This window comes from Protopterus annectens, chromosome 10.part0 (genome assembly GCF_019279795.1).
Source record: "Protopterus annectens isolate FY-2018-M chromosome 10.part0, PAN1.0, whole genome shotgun sequence".
Classification (NCBI taxonomy): Eukaryota; Metazoa; Chordata; order Ceratodontiformes; family Protopteridae; genus Protopterus; species Protopterus annectens.
The window spans coordinates 801254052-801272472 of NC_056744.1; the positions used below are offsets into that span (position 1 = coordinate 801254052).

The window sequence follows — 18421 nt, forward strand, 5'->3', positions numbered from 1 at the left end:
CTTATCAGCTGCTATAAGGCCCTTACCAAAGGGTATCCAATCCTAGTGTGTAATGTTACTAGTAACCAAATATACGTGTGACTGAGACTAAGGCTATTGGAGTGGCCTATACAGTGTCATCAAATACATATGCAAGTACTCTATGAGCTTAAATATCTCTGAACAAGCCAACCACAATTAAAAGGTTTAAATATATTTAATAATAAATAATAATAGAAAAAGACAATACTCAGACAACACAGTATTAGAGAGTTCAGAATCACAGGAAATATTTTAAAACAACATTGCAGGACAGTTTCAAACAAATACAGAAAACATCTCCACTAATCCTTACTATATTTCTGTATATATCTAAAATATACTATGCCCTAAATAACTTACTTACAGAGCAAGGCAAATGGTAGTGCTGATGATGAGTGGATGTTTCTAGATCCAAGACAAGATACAAAATGCACAGACTCACTCTCTGAGATAGTTCTTAAATTAATAATGCACATTACTGCCGGGTTAGCTGGGATAACATCACTCTTTGTCACCTGCTTTTGGTTCACAGGCTAACAGACACCAACACCTCTGTGTTAGAAGTACACATCTCTCAGAAGTTTGCAGAACACGGAAGTCGTAAAATAATGAAACACTTTTACATTTGAAACCTAGTAATTATTTCTGTTTCAAGACGATAGGAAAACCTCTATCTCTAGACATTGTGTCCGCGCTGAGCTAAATCTGAGAGATAACAGAATGGTAAAACAATCCACTTATTTTCTTGAAGTTTTGCAATTTAACTCTGTATGTTCTAACTTGTACTATTAAAACATACATTTCCACATGTATACAGTTTATATACATTTCTGTTCTTTTCCAGTAGGGTACACTGTGGTTACTTTCTTGAAGCTCAGTACACAACATAAAGTTCAACACACACTTCTGCAGCAGTAGTTTAATATCCACATAATTTAGAGTTCTGTTACATTTGTAAGACAAGGATATGAATCGTATTATATTTGCAAATGACATGATTATTTACAAAATTACAGGTAGCTGGGCTGGCAGTGTCACATGTATAATTCAAGATTAAATAAAAATTACTTCTGTATTCAAATGGCAAGAACATTGAATAGGACGCCAACTACTGTTAAATTATCAAACAGCTTAAGTGCTTTTAAAATTGCATTGGATAGTTGCTTTGGCGGTGCACTTTTTTTCCTACCATGGAGAAAAACATCAGGCACACCATCCAAATGAAGGTTAATGTCTGTGCATTTTACCTTCACCTTGCTATGCACGGTGGTGAAAAGACAGCTTACTGTATCAGCCCATACCAGCACAGCTGTGTACAGGTCAAGATAAGATCCTCTGTGGTCCCTGAAGCATGATGAAAGCCTAGACTGTTCCCATCAGTGATTCTCAAAGGGGAACGGGGTGGACTGGAGCTTGAACAGATAAGATGCATAGTTCAGATCTATGAATTTGGCCTCTTCTTAGGCCAGCCTAGCAACAAGCTTGGGAGGAAGAGGCTATGATCTGTAAGCTCCCTGAAGGACCATTGATACCATGTAGAAATTAGCCTTAAGGCATTATGACCGAATCTTACTACCTTTAGCTAGGGGTTCCTACAAATATATCTACCTGCAACAGCAGTTTGAGGGTGTCTTCAGGATTTTATATAGTGCCTTTAACAGCTGTCTCCAGTTGAGATGCTCAGGGAGCCTGGTGATGAGTCCCAAGGTATTGCTCTAGCTCAGGGCCAAGCAGTTCCTTATATGCAGCAAGACTTCTGTTACACAGGCAGCATATCATGAGAAGCTGGAGAAACCTGGAGACCCTGAAGCATAGTCCTTTGGTCAGACTTAATGAAAAAGCTCTTCCTCCTTGACCCAGTTGTCATGTTGGAGCCACTTGAAGAGGGGGCTGCATGCCATCCCAAAGCTGTGCAACCAGGATTATACCATTGCTAACTCAAGAGAACTCATGGTTGATAGCCATGTAGTGCTGAGCTAACTGGAACCTGGCAGTGAGGAACAGTCTAAACTGAGCCTGAGATTAGCATCAAACTGAGATTACCGTGAATGAAATCTTACATCAGCATCTGTAGCCATCAAGAGTCAAAGAGCCACTCTCTCTGTCTCTCTCTTTCTGTCCGTCTTGCATCTGGATTTTAACTCTGGCAAAAGCCTATCTAGAAGCTTCTTTACATCTAAGAGTGGCCAGATAGTTTGGATAATAGGGAAAGGCCTAGGAGATAAAGCCTCAGTCCAAGTACTCCCATTCCAAGACTGGCTGACTTAAAGGCCTCTCCCTGATACTAGACTAAATAGACCATTGATCAGATAAGTGAGAGAGGGGTAGTACAAGCACTCTTGGATGCACCCCATGGGGTGGGAACTGGAGGTGCCTCTCTCCACTACTTCAGTTCCACCTTAGAAATGGAATGCTGTAATAGGGTCACATCCTTTCATTCAAGGGCAGTTCCCATTCATAAGAATGTCATGAGGCTGCTGATAATGTGGGCCTACCTCTAGTAGGGCAAGGCTGTGGCTTGTCTCTGAGTGAATTCTTTTGTGTTTAAATTCCAGCTCACCCATCATGCATTAAAAGGGATCCTTCCCCAGGTCTTTGAGGTTGAGGTCCTCCTCTTTTTTCATTCTCTTCAAATTCAGAATTTTTCTGCACCAGAAGAAAACAAAAGGGCATATGTTTGTAGGAGGTTTTGTTGATGATAGCAAGAATCAAGATCTTTTTATTCTTAACTGCCAAAACAAACTTAGGGTGCGTGATGGCAGACAGGTGTACTTATTCAGACTGTGCATTATGTCAGGGTTGTTTTCATGTTTTTTCCCTGGGTATGGGATGGCATCTTCTAAAAATTGTGCTGATGCTGATTGGTGAATAGGAGAAATCCAACCACAGGACCCATCCAAGATGTCTGATATTCAATTTGTATTTACTCCAAATATAAATGTGAAACAACACTGCGGCTGTCATGTAACCTTGTCTGTATTCATTCAAGAGCTGAATAGTAAAGTCACCACTTAGCCCCATAGGTTTTATGGAATTTAAGAGAATAATCTAATAGCATTCTTTTCAAGATGGTTCAGTCTATCCCCTCCAAATTTGAGGACAGATTGTTTTCAAATCTCTCTGTTATAAAAAAAAAACTGGGCTGCCAGATAAATAGTTTATGGCTAGGGACAGTATACCTTTTTATAGTCTGGGATAAAAAGAATGCCTATAATATAATCCACTACTTATCTCCTCCCCACCTTTCGTTATGGTGCTCCCATCCTTACTAGGCTTCACAAAAATTAAAACTTTAACAATGCTATAATAATGTTGCTAAATTTGCAGTACATAGCCCTTTCAGAACCCACCACTGTATAGCACTGAAAAGCCTAAATTAGTTAGATCTGTCACATGAACTAACATATATGCAGTTTCTTACCAACTATAAAATTATCCAGCATCCATCTGCCTGCCCAGCACTAAAAAGCACTCTACACAGCTATGTTCCCAGTTGGTCATTGTGATCTAATGACCAAAAACTCCTGTCTGTCTGTAATCAACTTGCAAATCTACTGGGCATTGTGTGTACTTGTACACGATTGCTAAGGCCTGGACCTCCTGACCTATATCTTTCAGGTCTATACCCTCCCTCCCATCTTTCAAAACCACTCTAAAAGACATCCTAGCTAACTCTGGCTCTGTTCTTGCTCAAAACCTGGGTAACCTATATCCCTAAATGTGAACAAGTACATTTTCATTCCTTATACCTACTTAATCTCCCTTTTTCACTTCCTTACTGCTGTCTAGTTCTCTTCCTTGACTTTATAAATACACTATAAGCCTGTTTTTTCCATCACTTCATATTGTAAATCCTGTTTGTATTAGACTAACTTGCCTTTAATTTCGCTACAAACCGTCTAAAATTTCTCTAAATATTAAATGACTGTCATATACCTTGTATCTATTCTTAACCAATGTTTTTATATTATGTCTAATTTGTTGTAATTATTTAAACTGGAGATGTTCTTGTTTATTTTTGAAGACTGTATAATTATTTAAAATGTTTTGTATTTATTTGGAGCTTTTCTCCCTGGGCCTCTACTGAAAATGGACTTCTACCCAGTCGGACTTTCCCAGCAATCAAATGTCAATAAAATAGCTGTCTTTTTTGGTAAATACAAAGTATATCAAATGGCACGTATATGAATATTTGTGTCTTTCTACATGCACATGTGAAGAGTTTGTTACGTCATGGTATCATAGTATTCAAATTTGAAATGTCTGCACCCATAGTAAAACTTATTTTATAGTTTAAAAAAATACCTATTGTACTTAGTGGAATGGTATGGGTTGATCAGTAACTGGTAAAACTCCCTTTTCATCTCCAAAACTGAGAACTCGAAAGTAAATAAATATTTTTAGTGCCTTTACCTATTTCATAACATGTTTTTGTCCAGAGACTGAGGTGACAATATCGATTTCTTCAGTTTTAGTCTCAAGACTGCTGTAGCTTAATTACACTTGTAAACTATTTTACATTCTAATCCTAAGCATTAGTGTCTCTCTTATTACACAAGTCTACATGTTTATTGTGCTGTTGAATTAAAACTTGTATGTGAATACAAGAGGTTGTGGTGTAAACAGCTTACTGTTTTCCTGGTCTCTGCACAGCATTAATTATTTCTTTTTACAGACAAATCTGAATTGTTTGTGCCTCTAGGTAATTGCTAGTATACATACTCATGTAATATGGAAAACCTAGGATAACTTTATTGATATATTTCAGAATATTTCTTTACATATCTTGCAGAAATGTGGGGAGACGTGTTGCTACTGTTATAGAATTCTGCTGTAAATCTATGCATAATGCTTTGGTTTACAGTTGCACTGGATTGCATAAAATAACATTTTTGTTTTGATAGAATTTGGATGCTATCTTACATTATATCCATTGCTGGGATGATTATTCTCAGTACTGTAACATTCTACAGAAAGACATCTTATACAGATGGTAATAGCAATTGTAATATAATAAGCACTTTGCAGCTAAATTTCATTTTGATGCTGAGACAGTTGCATTTTTAGTTGACTGTGCATATTTGTGTTTCTTTCAGACCTTTGATGAATGTGTTGCAGTCAGCGGATCTGACTGTGCTCCAGAGAAACTTTGGCTCCAGATACCTTTCTTTTGTGGCCACAGTTCTGACTGCTGGTAAGTAGAACTGATTTTACTTTTTTTTCCAACTTGAGATGCAAGAATTTGGAGACTTGTGGTGGCCACAGTATAGCTGTCTGTAGCACCTTTTGTCACCTCATGTGGCTAGTAATGATTTTAAGCATATAGCTCAGGCTAACAGTAGCATTTATATGTAGAGTAAAGATCAGTGTATAAAGGTCTGTCATCTCAAACTGAAGTCTCAAAATGAAATAGTGACATTTTTTTCAACTATACAGTTACAGGTACATGAGAATGTGAAAGTCAAATGTAAAGGATTAGCATGTGTATTGCAATATTAAAATGTTTATACATTTCTTTATTTATTTAGCATTTGTTTACCAGGGTAGTCCGATTGGGATAACAAGCATACCCCTTTTCAGTGTAGGCCCAGAAAGAAAAGTTCCACATTAAAATACATACATTTTTGTACAGATGTTTTGACAAATCAGGACAAAATACAAGAGCAGATTTTGATTTAAAAGAGAAATGTTTACATTTTAGTCAAGTAAGGTAAGGGAAAACTTAAGTATAAATAAAATGAGAACTAATCTAGAAGGCGATATGAAATATGTATGAAGAAGTCAATTTCAGGGGAAAAAGTAGTTTGCTACAGAGGAGAGTCAATAAGAGCAGCTACTGAATATGATCAGCAGTGAAAACATTGGGTTAGAAATGGTGAATACTGAGGTTACCAGCTGGACTGGTGGCATAGGAATTGTGTAGTAGGTATAGAAGAGAAGAGGTGGTAGGAAGAAGGAAACACACGATGTTACAAAGAAGGGTAAGATAAGCAGATTTCTTACTGTAACATTTATTTTGTGCAGTATATTAGTAATAAGAGAAATAATACAGCTACTAAAGAGTTATAAAGGAGATGGGGGCCTGGAGAGAAGATGGTGAAGAATACAACTTTTAAATTGTTTAGATTCTTTTTGATCTTTCTAAGGCTTTTGATACTGTCTCCCATAACCTACTTCTTACTAAACTATCTAATCTAAACCTTTCTCTCACTTCACTCCACTGGTTTAACAGCTATCTCTCCAACAGACAACAAGCAGTCAAGTGGAAAAAAGCCACTTCCTCCTTTCTAAATACCCCTACAGGTGTCCCACAAGGCTCCATCCTGGGCCCCCTTCTCTTTAATATTTTCATTAATGACTTTTACCATGCTATCCCTCAGGCTAATATTATTCAATATGCAGATGATTCCACAATCATCTGCACTGCCTCATCCATACCAACTCTACTAAAGCTTACCCAGGATGCCTTCTCTACCACTGAAAATTGGATGAAAGACAACCATCTAGCTCTTAATGCTGCTAAAACCAAACTCATGATATTTACTCCTTCAAAAACCACTAACATCGATCTTAAATCATTCTCCATCTACAGGCATAATAACATTCCCCTTGAGCTTGTATCAGAAACCAAACTATTAGGAGTCCAAATCGATGACCAGTTTAAATTCCACTCCCATCTGCTGCAAAACATAAAAAAAACACACCAAAAACTTGGCATGCTCTACCGTCATAATCGCTTTCTCAGCTCAGCTACCAAGATTACACTCTCAACTACATTTCTCTTACCCTCCCTTCTCTATGGAGCACCCTTCTTACTAACCTACAATCTTCCCTCAAAACCAAACTATCCTCTTGTTACAATAAAATTGCCAAATTTACCACTTCTAACAAATCATCTACACACCACTGTGAACCACTCCACAAACTAAAATGGTTAGAACTACCAAATTACCTCTCATATACTCAACTCACATATGCTCACAAACTGATTTTCCAGCCATCCCTTTGCCCCTCACTCTCTTCTACCTTTAAAATGCACCACACACAAAGACAGCTAAGATCAAACAATCAAAACCTCATAGAAATACATAGACCCCACCACCCTCCTGGACAAAACCTCCTGTCCTTCTCTCTAGCGTGCTCATGGAACTCCCTTCCTCCCTCTATTCGTACCATCACAAGCCTCCCATCCTTCAAAAAATCACTCCACTCGTATCTAATCTCCACATGGCAATGCTCCTGCTCTCACCCTTCGTAACCTACTATTTCATCTAGTAACTCTTTCAGTTCTGACTGTATGAACACCAGGCAGCATTACCCTTGGCCTAACTGTATACTACACTAACTCTATATAAAAAAAAAAAAAAATTTTTTTATAAATTTGGTGTTACTCTTATTGCCTTGTTTCAGCTGTCTCTGTATGTTTAATTACATAAATTGTACTATGTTTTACCCCATCAAATGTATATGTACATCCTCTGTATTTGGTACTTTTCTCATGTTGAACCCCATGTAATGTCTATGTATATCCTCATTCTCTGTTAAATATGTATGTGGAGTTTTTCTCCCCAGGACTCCATTGAAAACGGGTTCTTGAGCCCAATGGACTATCCTGGTTAAACAAATGCAAATAAATAAATAAATAACAAATAAATAAAATAAATAAAATAAATTTTAAATGAGAGCATGGCAAGAGCATGGCCAAGACTGACAGGGATGTTCTTTTAGAAGAACTTTAAAAATAGAAAGGTTTGAGGAGTGCTTTATGTGGAGGGGAATGCAGTTCCAATGTTTAGTGACATAATTGGAATAGAGTGAGTCATCTGCAGAGTTATTTGATGTGTTGATCCTAGGGGAGTGATTGAGAATGGTTCGTAGTTATCCTGTAGATGAGTAGGTTGATAGGGTATTTTGGAGTGGTAAGCAGTTATTTAAGGTATGTGTTGTGATTAACTTGCAGTAAGTTAGCTGATTTGCTAGTTCTGGCTTTTTTTTAATTTTTGCAGTGCAGTGATAAGAATAATATGAAAGGTTTGAGGCAAATTTAGCAATTTTATTATAACAGGACCTTAATTTGGCTGTTAAGTTGGATTTGAGGTTGGTAAGCACAGGACTAGTGTAGAATACTGTTGGTAATAGGTAAGCAGTTGCTATGTATTTCTTATGTTATTAGGTAGGAAGTATTTATTTCTCTATAGGATACCAAGTTTTTGATGATTTTTTTTTTATTGCTAGATTATATGATGCACATATACTGATATTACTTAGTGCCCTGAATCTCATAGGTGCAATTTATAAATCTGTACTTGTTTCTGACCTTGTCGCAGTCTCTTATCAACTGAGAAAATTGTGTGCAAGTCATTTGCTTTATCATGGAATTAGTAATCTTTCTCCTCCCGTCCTGATTTTTTTCTTCTTGCATTACTGCCTTCTTCTAAACAAGAAAGTAACCCAAGGACTGGCTTGCAGTAACCTAAGGACTGATACAAACTCCTCTGAAAGCAAATCTTACTCTATTGTGGAATTAGGGATCTTACTCCTCCTGTCCGGATTATTTTTTCTTTCTGCATTGCTACCTTCTAAACAAGAAAGTGACCTAAGGACTGGCTTGCAGTAACCTAAAGATTGATACAAACTCCTCTGAAAGCACATCATATGTTTCATATTGCTCAACCTTCTGTGTTTATTTTAAGTTTATCCAGCTAGTTCTTAATTAGGCTGTGGCTGGCACTCTCTTCTTGGATGCCTCTTCCTCCCCCACCACATTTGTACTGTTATATTGCCTGACTTTCTATTTAAACTTCTCATAACTAGTTGCCACATCTCCCCTGCACTCAAACAATTTTAGACCCAGTGCTTTGAATTCTAGGACAGTACTTTGTCTTTATACTATTTGTTCTCAAGATCCCCCATAATTTCTATACTTCCATTATAATCTCCCCTTAGCTATCTCTAACTTTAGTGGCACTCACCTTGGAAAGTCTTTTGGATTCACTGATTGGTTTTTGCGATCCTCTGCTCATGGGTTTGTCTGAGATTCATCTCTTTTCATTTTACCTTTTCCTCCAATCACATTTCTTCACTGTTGGCTTGTCCACTCTGTACCCCTCCTACCTTTTAATTCCTCTCCTCCATTCATGGTACCATCTTGACACCTCCCTTTCTTTCGAGTCTCAACTGACATTACTTAGCATCCTGAATCTCATAGGCATCGTTTTTAAATCTGTACTTGCTTCTGTCTCTGTTGCAGCCCCTTAGCCACTGAGAAATAGTGTCCAAGTCATGTAAGCTTCATTAATTCTATGACTCTTTGTTTTAGTCATTTAATGTGTGTGCTGGTATTTTTGAGTAAATGGAACTGTGTTCAACTATCGAGTTATTTGAACTCTGTTATAATGTCCGTTTATGATTGCACTTTGGTGTTCACCCAGTGGATACGGTTGTTTCTTTTGAAGAGTGTCCTTTGCTTACAACTGACTGCAGCTCCTTTACTCTCATTGTGGAACTTGCTTGCTTTGCTACTTAATTAAATTGCAGTTTTATACTTGTATTCAGAATTTATGCAGTCATTTATTGCCTTGAGTTATATAACACTTGGCCACTGCAGCGATTTTATTCGCATCGATCTACATTTGGCTCGGCAACTGTTTTATTGCACTGCTAGATTTCTGACCGTTAAACTTTGTTGTCATAATTTTGTATGCACCATGTATATTATTTTGTTGGTCGATGTTTTGTTGTAAGCTGTTTCAGCTTTACTGTTATCTTAGCATTTTAAGAGTTTCCTGCCTTTATTTTTGGCAGTGATTAGGAATGTATAAACCAAATATGTTTTTCTATTACAACTTCATAGTGTTTATTGACTTTTCTTAATTTACTTCCTATATCCTGGTTTTTTTATTTGATATTTTTTTGTTTATGGCTGGCCTGTTATTTTTTTTAGATTTTACAGTGTCAGTTTCTTATTTTCTTAGCTGCTGTCTTGTCTCTTTTTTTGGTGTCAATTTGTAATGTCTCTCTTTCTCTTTGTCTTTATACATTTGTTCTCAAGGTCTCCCATAATTTCTATACTTTCATTATAATTTCCTCTTGACTATCTTCTCTAGCATTAGTGGCATTCTCCTTCGAAATTCTTGGCTTTTTGGATTCACTAGTTGTTTTTCATGATCCTCTGCTCATGGCTCTGCCCGCTGTTTGCTGTTCTACCCTACCACCTTTCCCACCCACCCCTGCATCCTCTGAATTTATCTTCGTTTCCCTTTCACCTTTACCACACCTCTTCCTCCCATCCTGAAACAATTATACTCTTTTTTTTCCCTCTCATTCTATAGTCTCCAGTCTTTTCATCACTTCAGTCTTACATTTCCTCTTCACTCCTACCACTTACATTACCATATCATTTTCTACCTTTTCCCTATGTTTCATTGTACACCATCTATAGACTCCCTACCTTTTCTAAACATTACTCTTAATACTGTTATACTCTTCCTGCACCTTCTCACCCCTTTAGTCAAATCACATCCCTCTCTCTTTATACTTTCGCTTCTGCCTTAAACCATCCACTTTTCTTTTTTTTTTCTCAATAACATACTAATTGTGTAGGGGACTTCCTGTTGATACTATTATTCCCCTGCTACTCTCAGTTAATCTCATCATCATCTCGATCTACCAAGCCATTCCCTTGCACTCATTATTGTCTTCTTTACCTCTTATTTGAAATATTTTCAACATTTCTTTTACTTTCTCAGTATGTTTCTTCCTCTCTTCTACATACCTCTTCTTTTTCTCCTAAGTTATCTATCTTCGTATTAGAGACTGATTAATCCCCTGCACCTTCCACCTACCTCTACTGACTACTCCTTTCATACACAAACTCATCATTGTTTTACTATATTTCCCTCACTTTTCCTTACCTCTAACTCTATTTTCCTTAAGATTAAAATATTCCCAAGGTCACTTCTATAACTTCTCACCTCCAAGTCTTCACTACCTCTTTTTTATTTTACTACATTCTGGGGATGTACACTGCAAACCTGGACCATCTAGTAACTCCTCTACTCCATTCTAAACACACTACCTGTGCCACATCATCCTCACTCCCCTTCTAAACATTTAACATTTTTCACTCAATATAAACAATATCATGAATAAAATAAGTGAATTCCGTGCTTAGATGGCTCAGTACTGTCCTGGCATAATAACTATTACTGAAACTTGGCTCATACCTCCCATCTCTGTCAAAGAATTTCTCAAACATCCTTCATCTAGACCAACCAAACAAAAAAGGTAGAGGTTTAGCCATAATTTACTCTGATCATCTGAAACTGTCCCTTCTATTAAACCCTCCCCCAGTGTATCACTGCAGAACTCCTAACTTCTGACATTAAACTTAATGCCTATAAAACTCTAACAATAGCTGCATTATATATATCCATGGTGACAGTATTCCCATACTTGAACAAATCCTCTCCTGGTTCTCCCAAAATATACCCAATGAAACCACTTTACTAGGAGATGTCAATATCAATTGGTTAACCCTTACTTTCAGTACACCATTTCTTCTTTTAACTTGCATAGCTTCACTCATCTAATCTCTACTCCCACTCACTATAACAAACCTACCAGCTCCAGTTCTATCTTAGACTGTTTACTAGTATCTAAACCTGACCTATATCACAATCCTAAAACATTACCTGATGCTATCAGTGACCATTCACCTATTTATGTTCAAAGATGTCACCATCACTGTCAAAGGCCACATAAATACAAAGATTGTCAGAGCCTCTCTAACTTTCACCCTGATATATTCAATTACTTACTTGCCTCTAGAAACTGGTCTTTCCTATTTTACCTTTCCTTAGATGAAGCTGTTCAAAAATTTAATTCAATATTCCTTAATATACTCAATTCGCTTGCCCCCCTCAAAACGATTAGTGAAGTCTTTGTGCTCTCCCTGGCTATCTCAGTCAGCATGCTCTCTTTTGCATAAGAGAGATAATGCCTGGAAACTCTGGACTAAGACTAAATCTCCGTCCTACTTACAGCATTGGCAAAAAATGTTTACCTCAAACCTCAGACTACTCATCTCGGCAATCCCTAAAGAATTTGCAACACTACTAATCATATCCTACACCTGCTAACCCATGGCCTAATAATAACCCCCTCAAAAAAACTACTTAACTCTTACTTTATTAACACTGTCAGTAAAATAACATCATCCTGAAACTCCACTAACCCCACTGACCCCCTACCCCCAATCATAATGATGCTTTCTCTCTGAAACCTGTCCCCTCCCACTACATAAAATGTCTACTTTGTAAGCTTAAACCATGTTCACCTTCTTTTGACAACTTACCTCAATTCTTCCTCAAGCTAGCAACAAACTGCATAGCTCATCCAACATTCATTGTCATTAATTGCTCTATATCTAAATCTATTGTTCCCTCAATCTGGAAACAGTGCTTTACTATACCTATCCACAAAGGTGGCAATTCCACTGAACTGTCTAACTATTGTCCTATAAATATTTTGTCGCCTCTCTCTAAAATACTTGACAAATGTGTACATAAGCAAAGTCTGGACTATCTACTTTCTGAAAAATCTACTTACTGCAACTCAACATGGCTTTCGTCCTCACCACAGTACAACTACTGTCCATATCTCTTTTCCCCACTTTATCTCCCTTGCCAGAGACAATAAACTTGTCTCCTGTCTCTTTCTTGACCTATCTAAAGCTTTTGACACTGTCTATCACAACATGCTCCTCTCTAAACTCTCTGACCTTAACCTTTCTATCAGACATCTCCCAGTTTGACATTTGCCTCTCCAACAGACAACAATTTGTCAAATTACTCTCCTCTCTGTCTCCCTTTCTCCCCACCAGGATGGGAGTTTGTCAAGGTTCCGTTCTTGGTCCCCTAGTTGTCAACATTTTTACTAACCACCTTCATGATTTCTGTCCTCACTCTAAACTCATTCAATATGCTGATGACTCTACTATCATCTCCTCTGCTAACACCCTCTTTGACTTGCTCACTGTCACCCCAAATCACTTCAATTCTGTTGAAAATTGGCTCTCTTATAACCAACTTATTCTTAATCCAAGTAAGAATAAGCTCTTCCGATTTCTTCCCAATTCACTCTCACTCTTCAAACCCTCATTCACTATAATATGTCTTAACAATGCAGTCATAAATGTTGTAATACATACTAAGCTTCTTGGGGCAATTATTTATGATTAACTCAAATTTGATCTCCGTGTAAATCACTATATAAAGAAAACTCACCAAAACTTGGTTTACTCTACAGAAATAAAAAGTTCCACACAAGTGACTCTCGTACTTCTCTTGCTTATGCTTATCATCTCCCCAGTCTCCTGTATAGTTCACAAATCTTAACTAACTTGCACGCTGGTCTTCTTGCTAAACTTGAAGTCACCTGCAACAAAATAGCTAGGTTTGCTACTAATCATTCCTCTTACTCTCATGACTGTCAGTCTCTTGAGGTGTTAAATCAGTTAGAGTTCCCTAATCATCTACTATACTCTCAACTTCTTATCATTCATTCCATTCTTTATAAGTCCTCCATTTGCCCTAGCATCTCCTCTCTTCTCTCTCTACTCCCCATATAGAAACCTCAGGAGCTCTGATCAGCAACACTTTGCTATATATAAACCTAAAAGTTCGATTGATCTAAATCTATATAACATCACTCCTGTCCTATCATGGAATAAGCTTCCTTTGACCATCAGGATAATAATATACACATAAGAATTTAAAAAAAGCTCTCAAAGAATATCTACTTAACAATTGCACATGTCACTGTAAAATCGCTGCTTGAACTTTCTTCTCTTAACTTTCTTAAATTTCAATTTCTCTCACTATTCTAACTGCAACCTCACTGCCACTCTTCTCCTTACTTCCTCTAACGTGTTCTACATCTGGCTGCTGTAACTATAATAATTTACATATTTTTCATGAAATTGATGTTTATTGCATTTTTAATATTTTAAAATTAATTAATGTGCATATTTTTTTTATTATCTTGTATTTGCATTTCAGGTTGTTTAGGCTGAAATTAATGAAGTAAAGTGATCAGTTTTACTTTAAGACACCAATTAACATTATGATTTTCTAATTAATGGAAAGCCTGTTAAAGTATAAAAAGCACCTGCTAAAACAAGATGTCATCACTTGAAAAAGCTCAGAATTTTTCTGAGTGAAAGCGCTTGTGTTGTATGGTTTTGTCTGGTTGGAATAAAGGACTCGATTTTTACTAATTTACTCGTTGTGCTGCTCTGCTTCCTGGTCTGGATTTGTCGTTATCTGGTCTGGTTACAGCTATTGTTCTTGGATTTCTTGTTGGTTTCCTACCATGGCCGCTGAAGCAGAGGGATTCAACCCTGCGGACACTCCGGAGACTCTACAAGGTGCTAGTAACGAAGCTCCTGTGACCCGCACCGAATTTAACCAGGTTCTTACCACTCTTAAAGAACTTACTTCCTGGTTAAAATCTTCTAACGCAGCTTCACCAACGCTAGCATGCAACCAGCAGCATGCAGCTGGTGTAGTAGCTAAAACGGTTCCAGTAATGGCAGCTACGGAAGGCTACAATGGAGTATTATCGCCTTCCTTTGACACAACTGGTGCTGGGGCAAGACGACTTCAAAGCGGGGAACGTTATGAACGCAACTAAAGGAATGAAGGAGGTGTACGTTCTAAAAACAATAGGGCTGATAAACAAAGCAAGGATTTTAACTTCTCCAGATGGGCTGGCCAGCAGTTTGCTTTTTCAAAAGGTACTGTCAACTCTCACAATGCTTCTGGCTTTGAGCAGGACTTTGAGGAATTTAAAAACAAACTGTATTTACTGAGAAACAATCAACTTGAAATAGATTATCTTAGGGAATGTATCAGAGTTAAACGCATCCCGAAAGGGCTGCGTTTTTATAAATTTTCCAACAATGTTCAACCGGGATCTACTTACTATCAAAAATTATGTGATATCTTTGATAAAGCAGGCTTGGAGATGTTAAATTTAATGATAACAGAATACGAAGCAAAAGCTCACACATTACTGGAAGATTTAGAAATTTTAAATAGTAAACTAACAACTGATGTAGACTTTATGGCTTTTAAGTTTGACTATGACAAAGTGTTTGACAAAGTGGATGTATTTTGTGACAAGGTATTTAACGGGAAATTAAGGAAGCTAGAAAGGGATCTGATAGAGTACAGGGAAGGGGTGGCTTACCCCTCCCCCAATCGCCACACCAGAGGGGCAGTAAGTAAGGGACCTACAGATTTATCAAATAAGGAGATACTATATCTGAGGAAGTGGAGGAACCCCCCTGGAGAAGCGAAAGATTAGCTGAAAAAGGCAGAAGGGGTAACAATCAGGATTTTCAGCAGAACCCCGGGAGAACCGGGGCTTGGGCACACAGGCAAACATCCAGGGCATGGACTTACAGACAATAAAAGAAGGGAACTTTTTGTGTACACCTGAATTTTCAGGGGACACTGAATCTACTTCTAGTTTTGACTCTACTCCAATTCGTAACATCATGGGAGAATATAATGGCAATTGTATTATAATGAAAAAGGATAATTTTACAATCTACAGTTACACTGATTTATCACTGGAAAACTGGGTATTTGATATTTTTACCCGTGGATTACATTTTGTCCCCTTTAAATCAATGAATTTACCGCAAGCATTGGTGGAATTAAAACTTTTCACTAGAGGCTTAAATTTAACACATGTATTTAAAGGGCAACCCCATATGGAAGCAGGTCTAACTCGCACGAGCACATTTAACCCTCCACTGCACCCATTGATTGTGGTCTTTGAGGAACTGGTGGAAAAAGATTTTAGAAAAATATCCAAGGGTAAAACATCTTCCACCTTGAGAAACTTGTCCACCAAAGAAATCAGTTTCATTAACCGGCTCAAGGAAGATAAGGTCAGAATAATGAAACCGGACAATGGTGGGGGGTTGTGCTTATGTTTACTGCAGATTATGAAGCATATATCCACACTATGCTTCAAAATGATGAACAATATGGTACGGTATCACGCAACGCGGTTAACATTGCTTTTGCACAGATTAATTATTATCTCAAGGACCTTTTACTGCAGCAAGCCATTAATGAGAGACTCTTTAATTATTTGCATGTTGAGAAACTGAAGATACTGGTCCTGTTTGGGATTCCAAAAGTTCATAAAGGGCTTGACCCTTTAAGGTTTAGGCCGATAATAGCAGGGGTGGGAGGTATCACTGAGCCTATAGGGAAATTTATTGATCATCTAACAAAAAAAATTCACGCCCCAGCTCAGTTATGTGTGTAAAGACTCCTGGCACTTCCTGCGTGATATTCCCACTACTTGTTTCTCTGCAGATTTGCTTATGGTAACCATAGATATCAAGGATCTTTTTTCCAGTATTCCCCACACGGAAGGCTTGGAATGGTTTGGTGATTTTCTTAATAAAGAAACTAGCTTGAATAACAAGTCAACCAACTTGGTGGTCGAACGTATGGAGATTGTTTTGCAAAATAATTTTATTTTTTTCAATGGTGAGTTGTTCAGGCAATGTAGAGGAGTAGCTATGGGGGCATCGTGCACCACATTCTATGTTAATGTAGTATTGCACAAATGGGAACATATGTATGTTCTCGTCCCCCCTTGGAAGCAGCATATACTTTTCTACAGGAGATACCTGGACGATATCTGCATTCTCTGGGGAGGAACAGAGGATGAATTAGCAGGTTTCCTCAGTTACCTTAATACAACCACTACTTTTCTTCAATTCACGCACTCTGTTGATTTGCACAAGTTGCATTATTTGGATATAACCTTATACAAGGATTATAGTAACAATACTTTTCAATCCAAGCTGCATCGTAAAGCTACCTTCTCCAATTCCTTGTTGCACTATGAAAGTGCACACCCTTTTTATCAAAAAAAGGGAATTATGAAGGGGCAGCTCATAAGAGCTAGTAGAATTTGTAGTACTAATGAGGATTACCAGTTAGAGGTGGAAGCACTGCAATCTCTATTTTTGGAAAGAGGATACCCTTTGGACCTTTTTATGACCTTGGCCGATGAGGTTGGTTCCCAAAGAAACACTGCTTATGCACCCATTCTGGGTAAAGGAGCAGATATAGTATTAAGACCAGCACTCAGTACACCTGACACCTTTAAGAACAGCTTTGTCTACACCTTTTCCTCCGATTCAAGGGAAATGGAGAAAACGGTGATGAAGTACTGGCCGGTCCTTTCCCTTTATGAAGAATTTAGGAATTTTTTGCCCTCAAGACCTAATTTTGTAAGGAAAAGGGGTGTCAATTTTAAGGAGATGTTTGAAAAGAAGCAAAGGACTAAAAGGAAGGTTAAGCAACCACGAGTGGGGACCTACAGGTGTGGTGCTTGTAGTCAATGTCACTCTATTTTAGATCATACATCCTTATATATTCCATCTAGGAGGTTTAAAATTCAACCACAAGGTTATTACACATGTGGTACAAAAGGTGTGGTATATTTAGGCTTTTGCACCACATGTATGAGTTTCTACGTTGGAAAGACGGAAAGGGAGCTCAGAAAGCGCATTTATGAGCACCTTTATGATATAACCAAAAGGAAAGAATCCAATGCTTTTTTTAAACATTCTCTTAGCTGTTCTAATATCAACTTAAAGTTTTTAGTTCTTGAACAGGTTGACTTGGATGCAAGGGGTGGTGATTGGGAATCAACCCTGGAATATCGAGAGCTCATATGGCAATTAAGGTTAGATGCAGGGAGATCCCCCGGTCTAAATGGCACCATTAGTATTAAATCTGTGTTGAAATTAAGGAGAGCAAGGTTATAGTCTGCTACACTTACTGTTTGGGATTTCTGTTTTCAATGTTTTTCAAAAAAGGGTACAAGTAATGGGTGCATATTATTTGACCATTTGTCTGAGGGACATTTTCATTAAGTAATGTCTCAGTGTTCCATGTATTTTTTATATATTCTCAATAAGAGTCCTTTAAAATATTAAAACCGGTACAGAACATTTGGCGTTCTGATATAACTGGAAGTTATAGGGCTATTAACATTGAACTTTAATGGGGAAGTTCATGGTATTAAATAATTTACATATTTTTCATGAAATTGATGTTTATTGCATTTTTAATATTTTAAAATTAGTTAATGTGCATATTTTTTTTATTATCTTGTATTTGCATTTCAGGTTGTTTAGGCTGAAATTAATGAAGTAAAGTGATCAGTTTTACTTTAAGACACCAATTAACATTATGATTTTCCAATTAACGGAAAGCCTGTTAAAGTATAAAAAGCACCTGCTAAAACAAGATGTCATCACTTGAAAAAGCTCAGAATTTTTCTGAGCGAAAGCGCTTGT

General features: G+C 37.5%; 1 protein-coding gene across 1 annotated transcript in view; it reads left to right on the plus strand.

Annotated features, from left to right (window-relative positions):
- HS2ST1 (heparan sulfate 2-O-sulfotransferase 1) overlaps window positions 1-18421 on the plus strand; it is a 692935-nt gene that overhangs the window by 453304 nt on the left and 221210 nt on the right. Inside the window, exon 5 of the mRNA XM_044086811.1 lies at window positions 5118-5215. Coding sequence (XP_043942746.1) covers window positions 5118-5215 — 98 coding nt within the window. The remainder of the gene's footprint in view (window positions 1-5117; window positions 5216-18421) is intronic.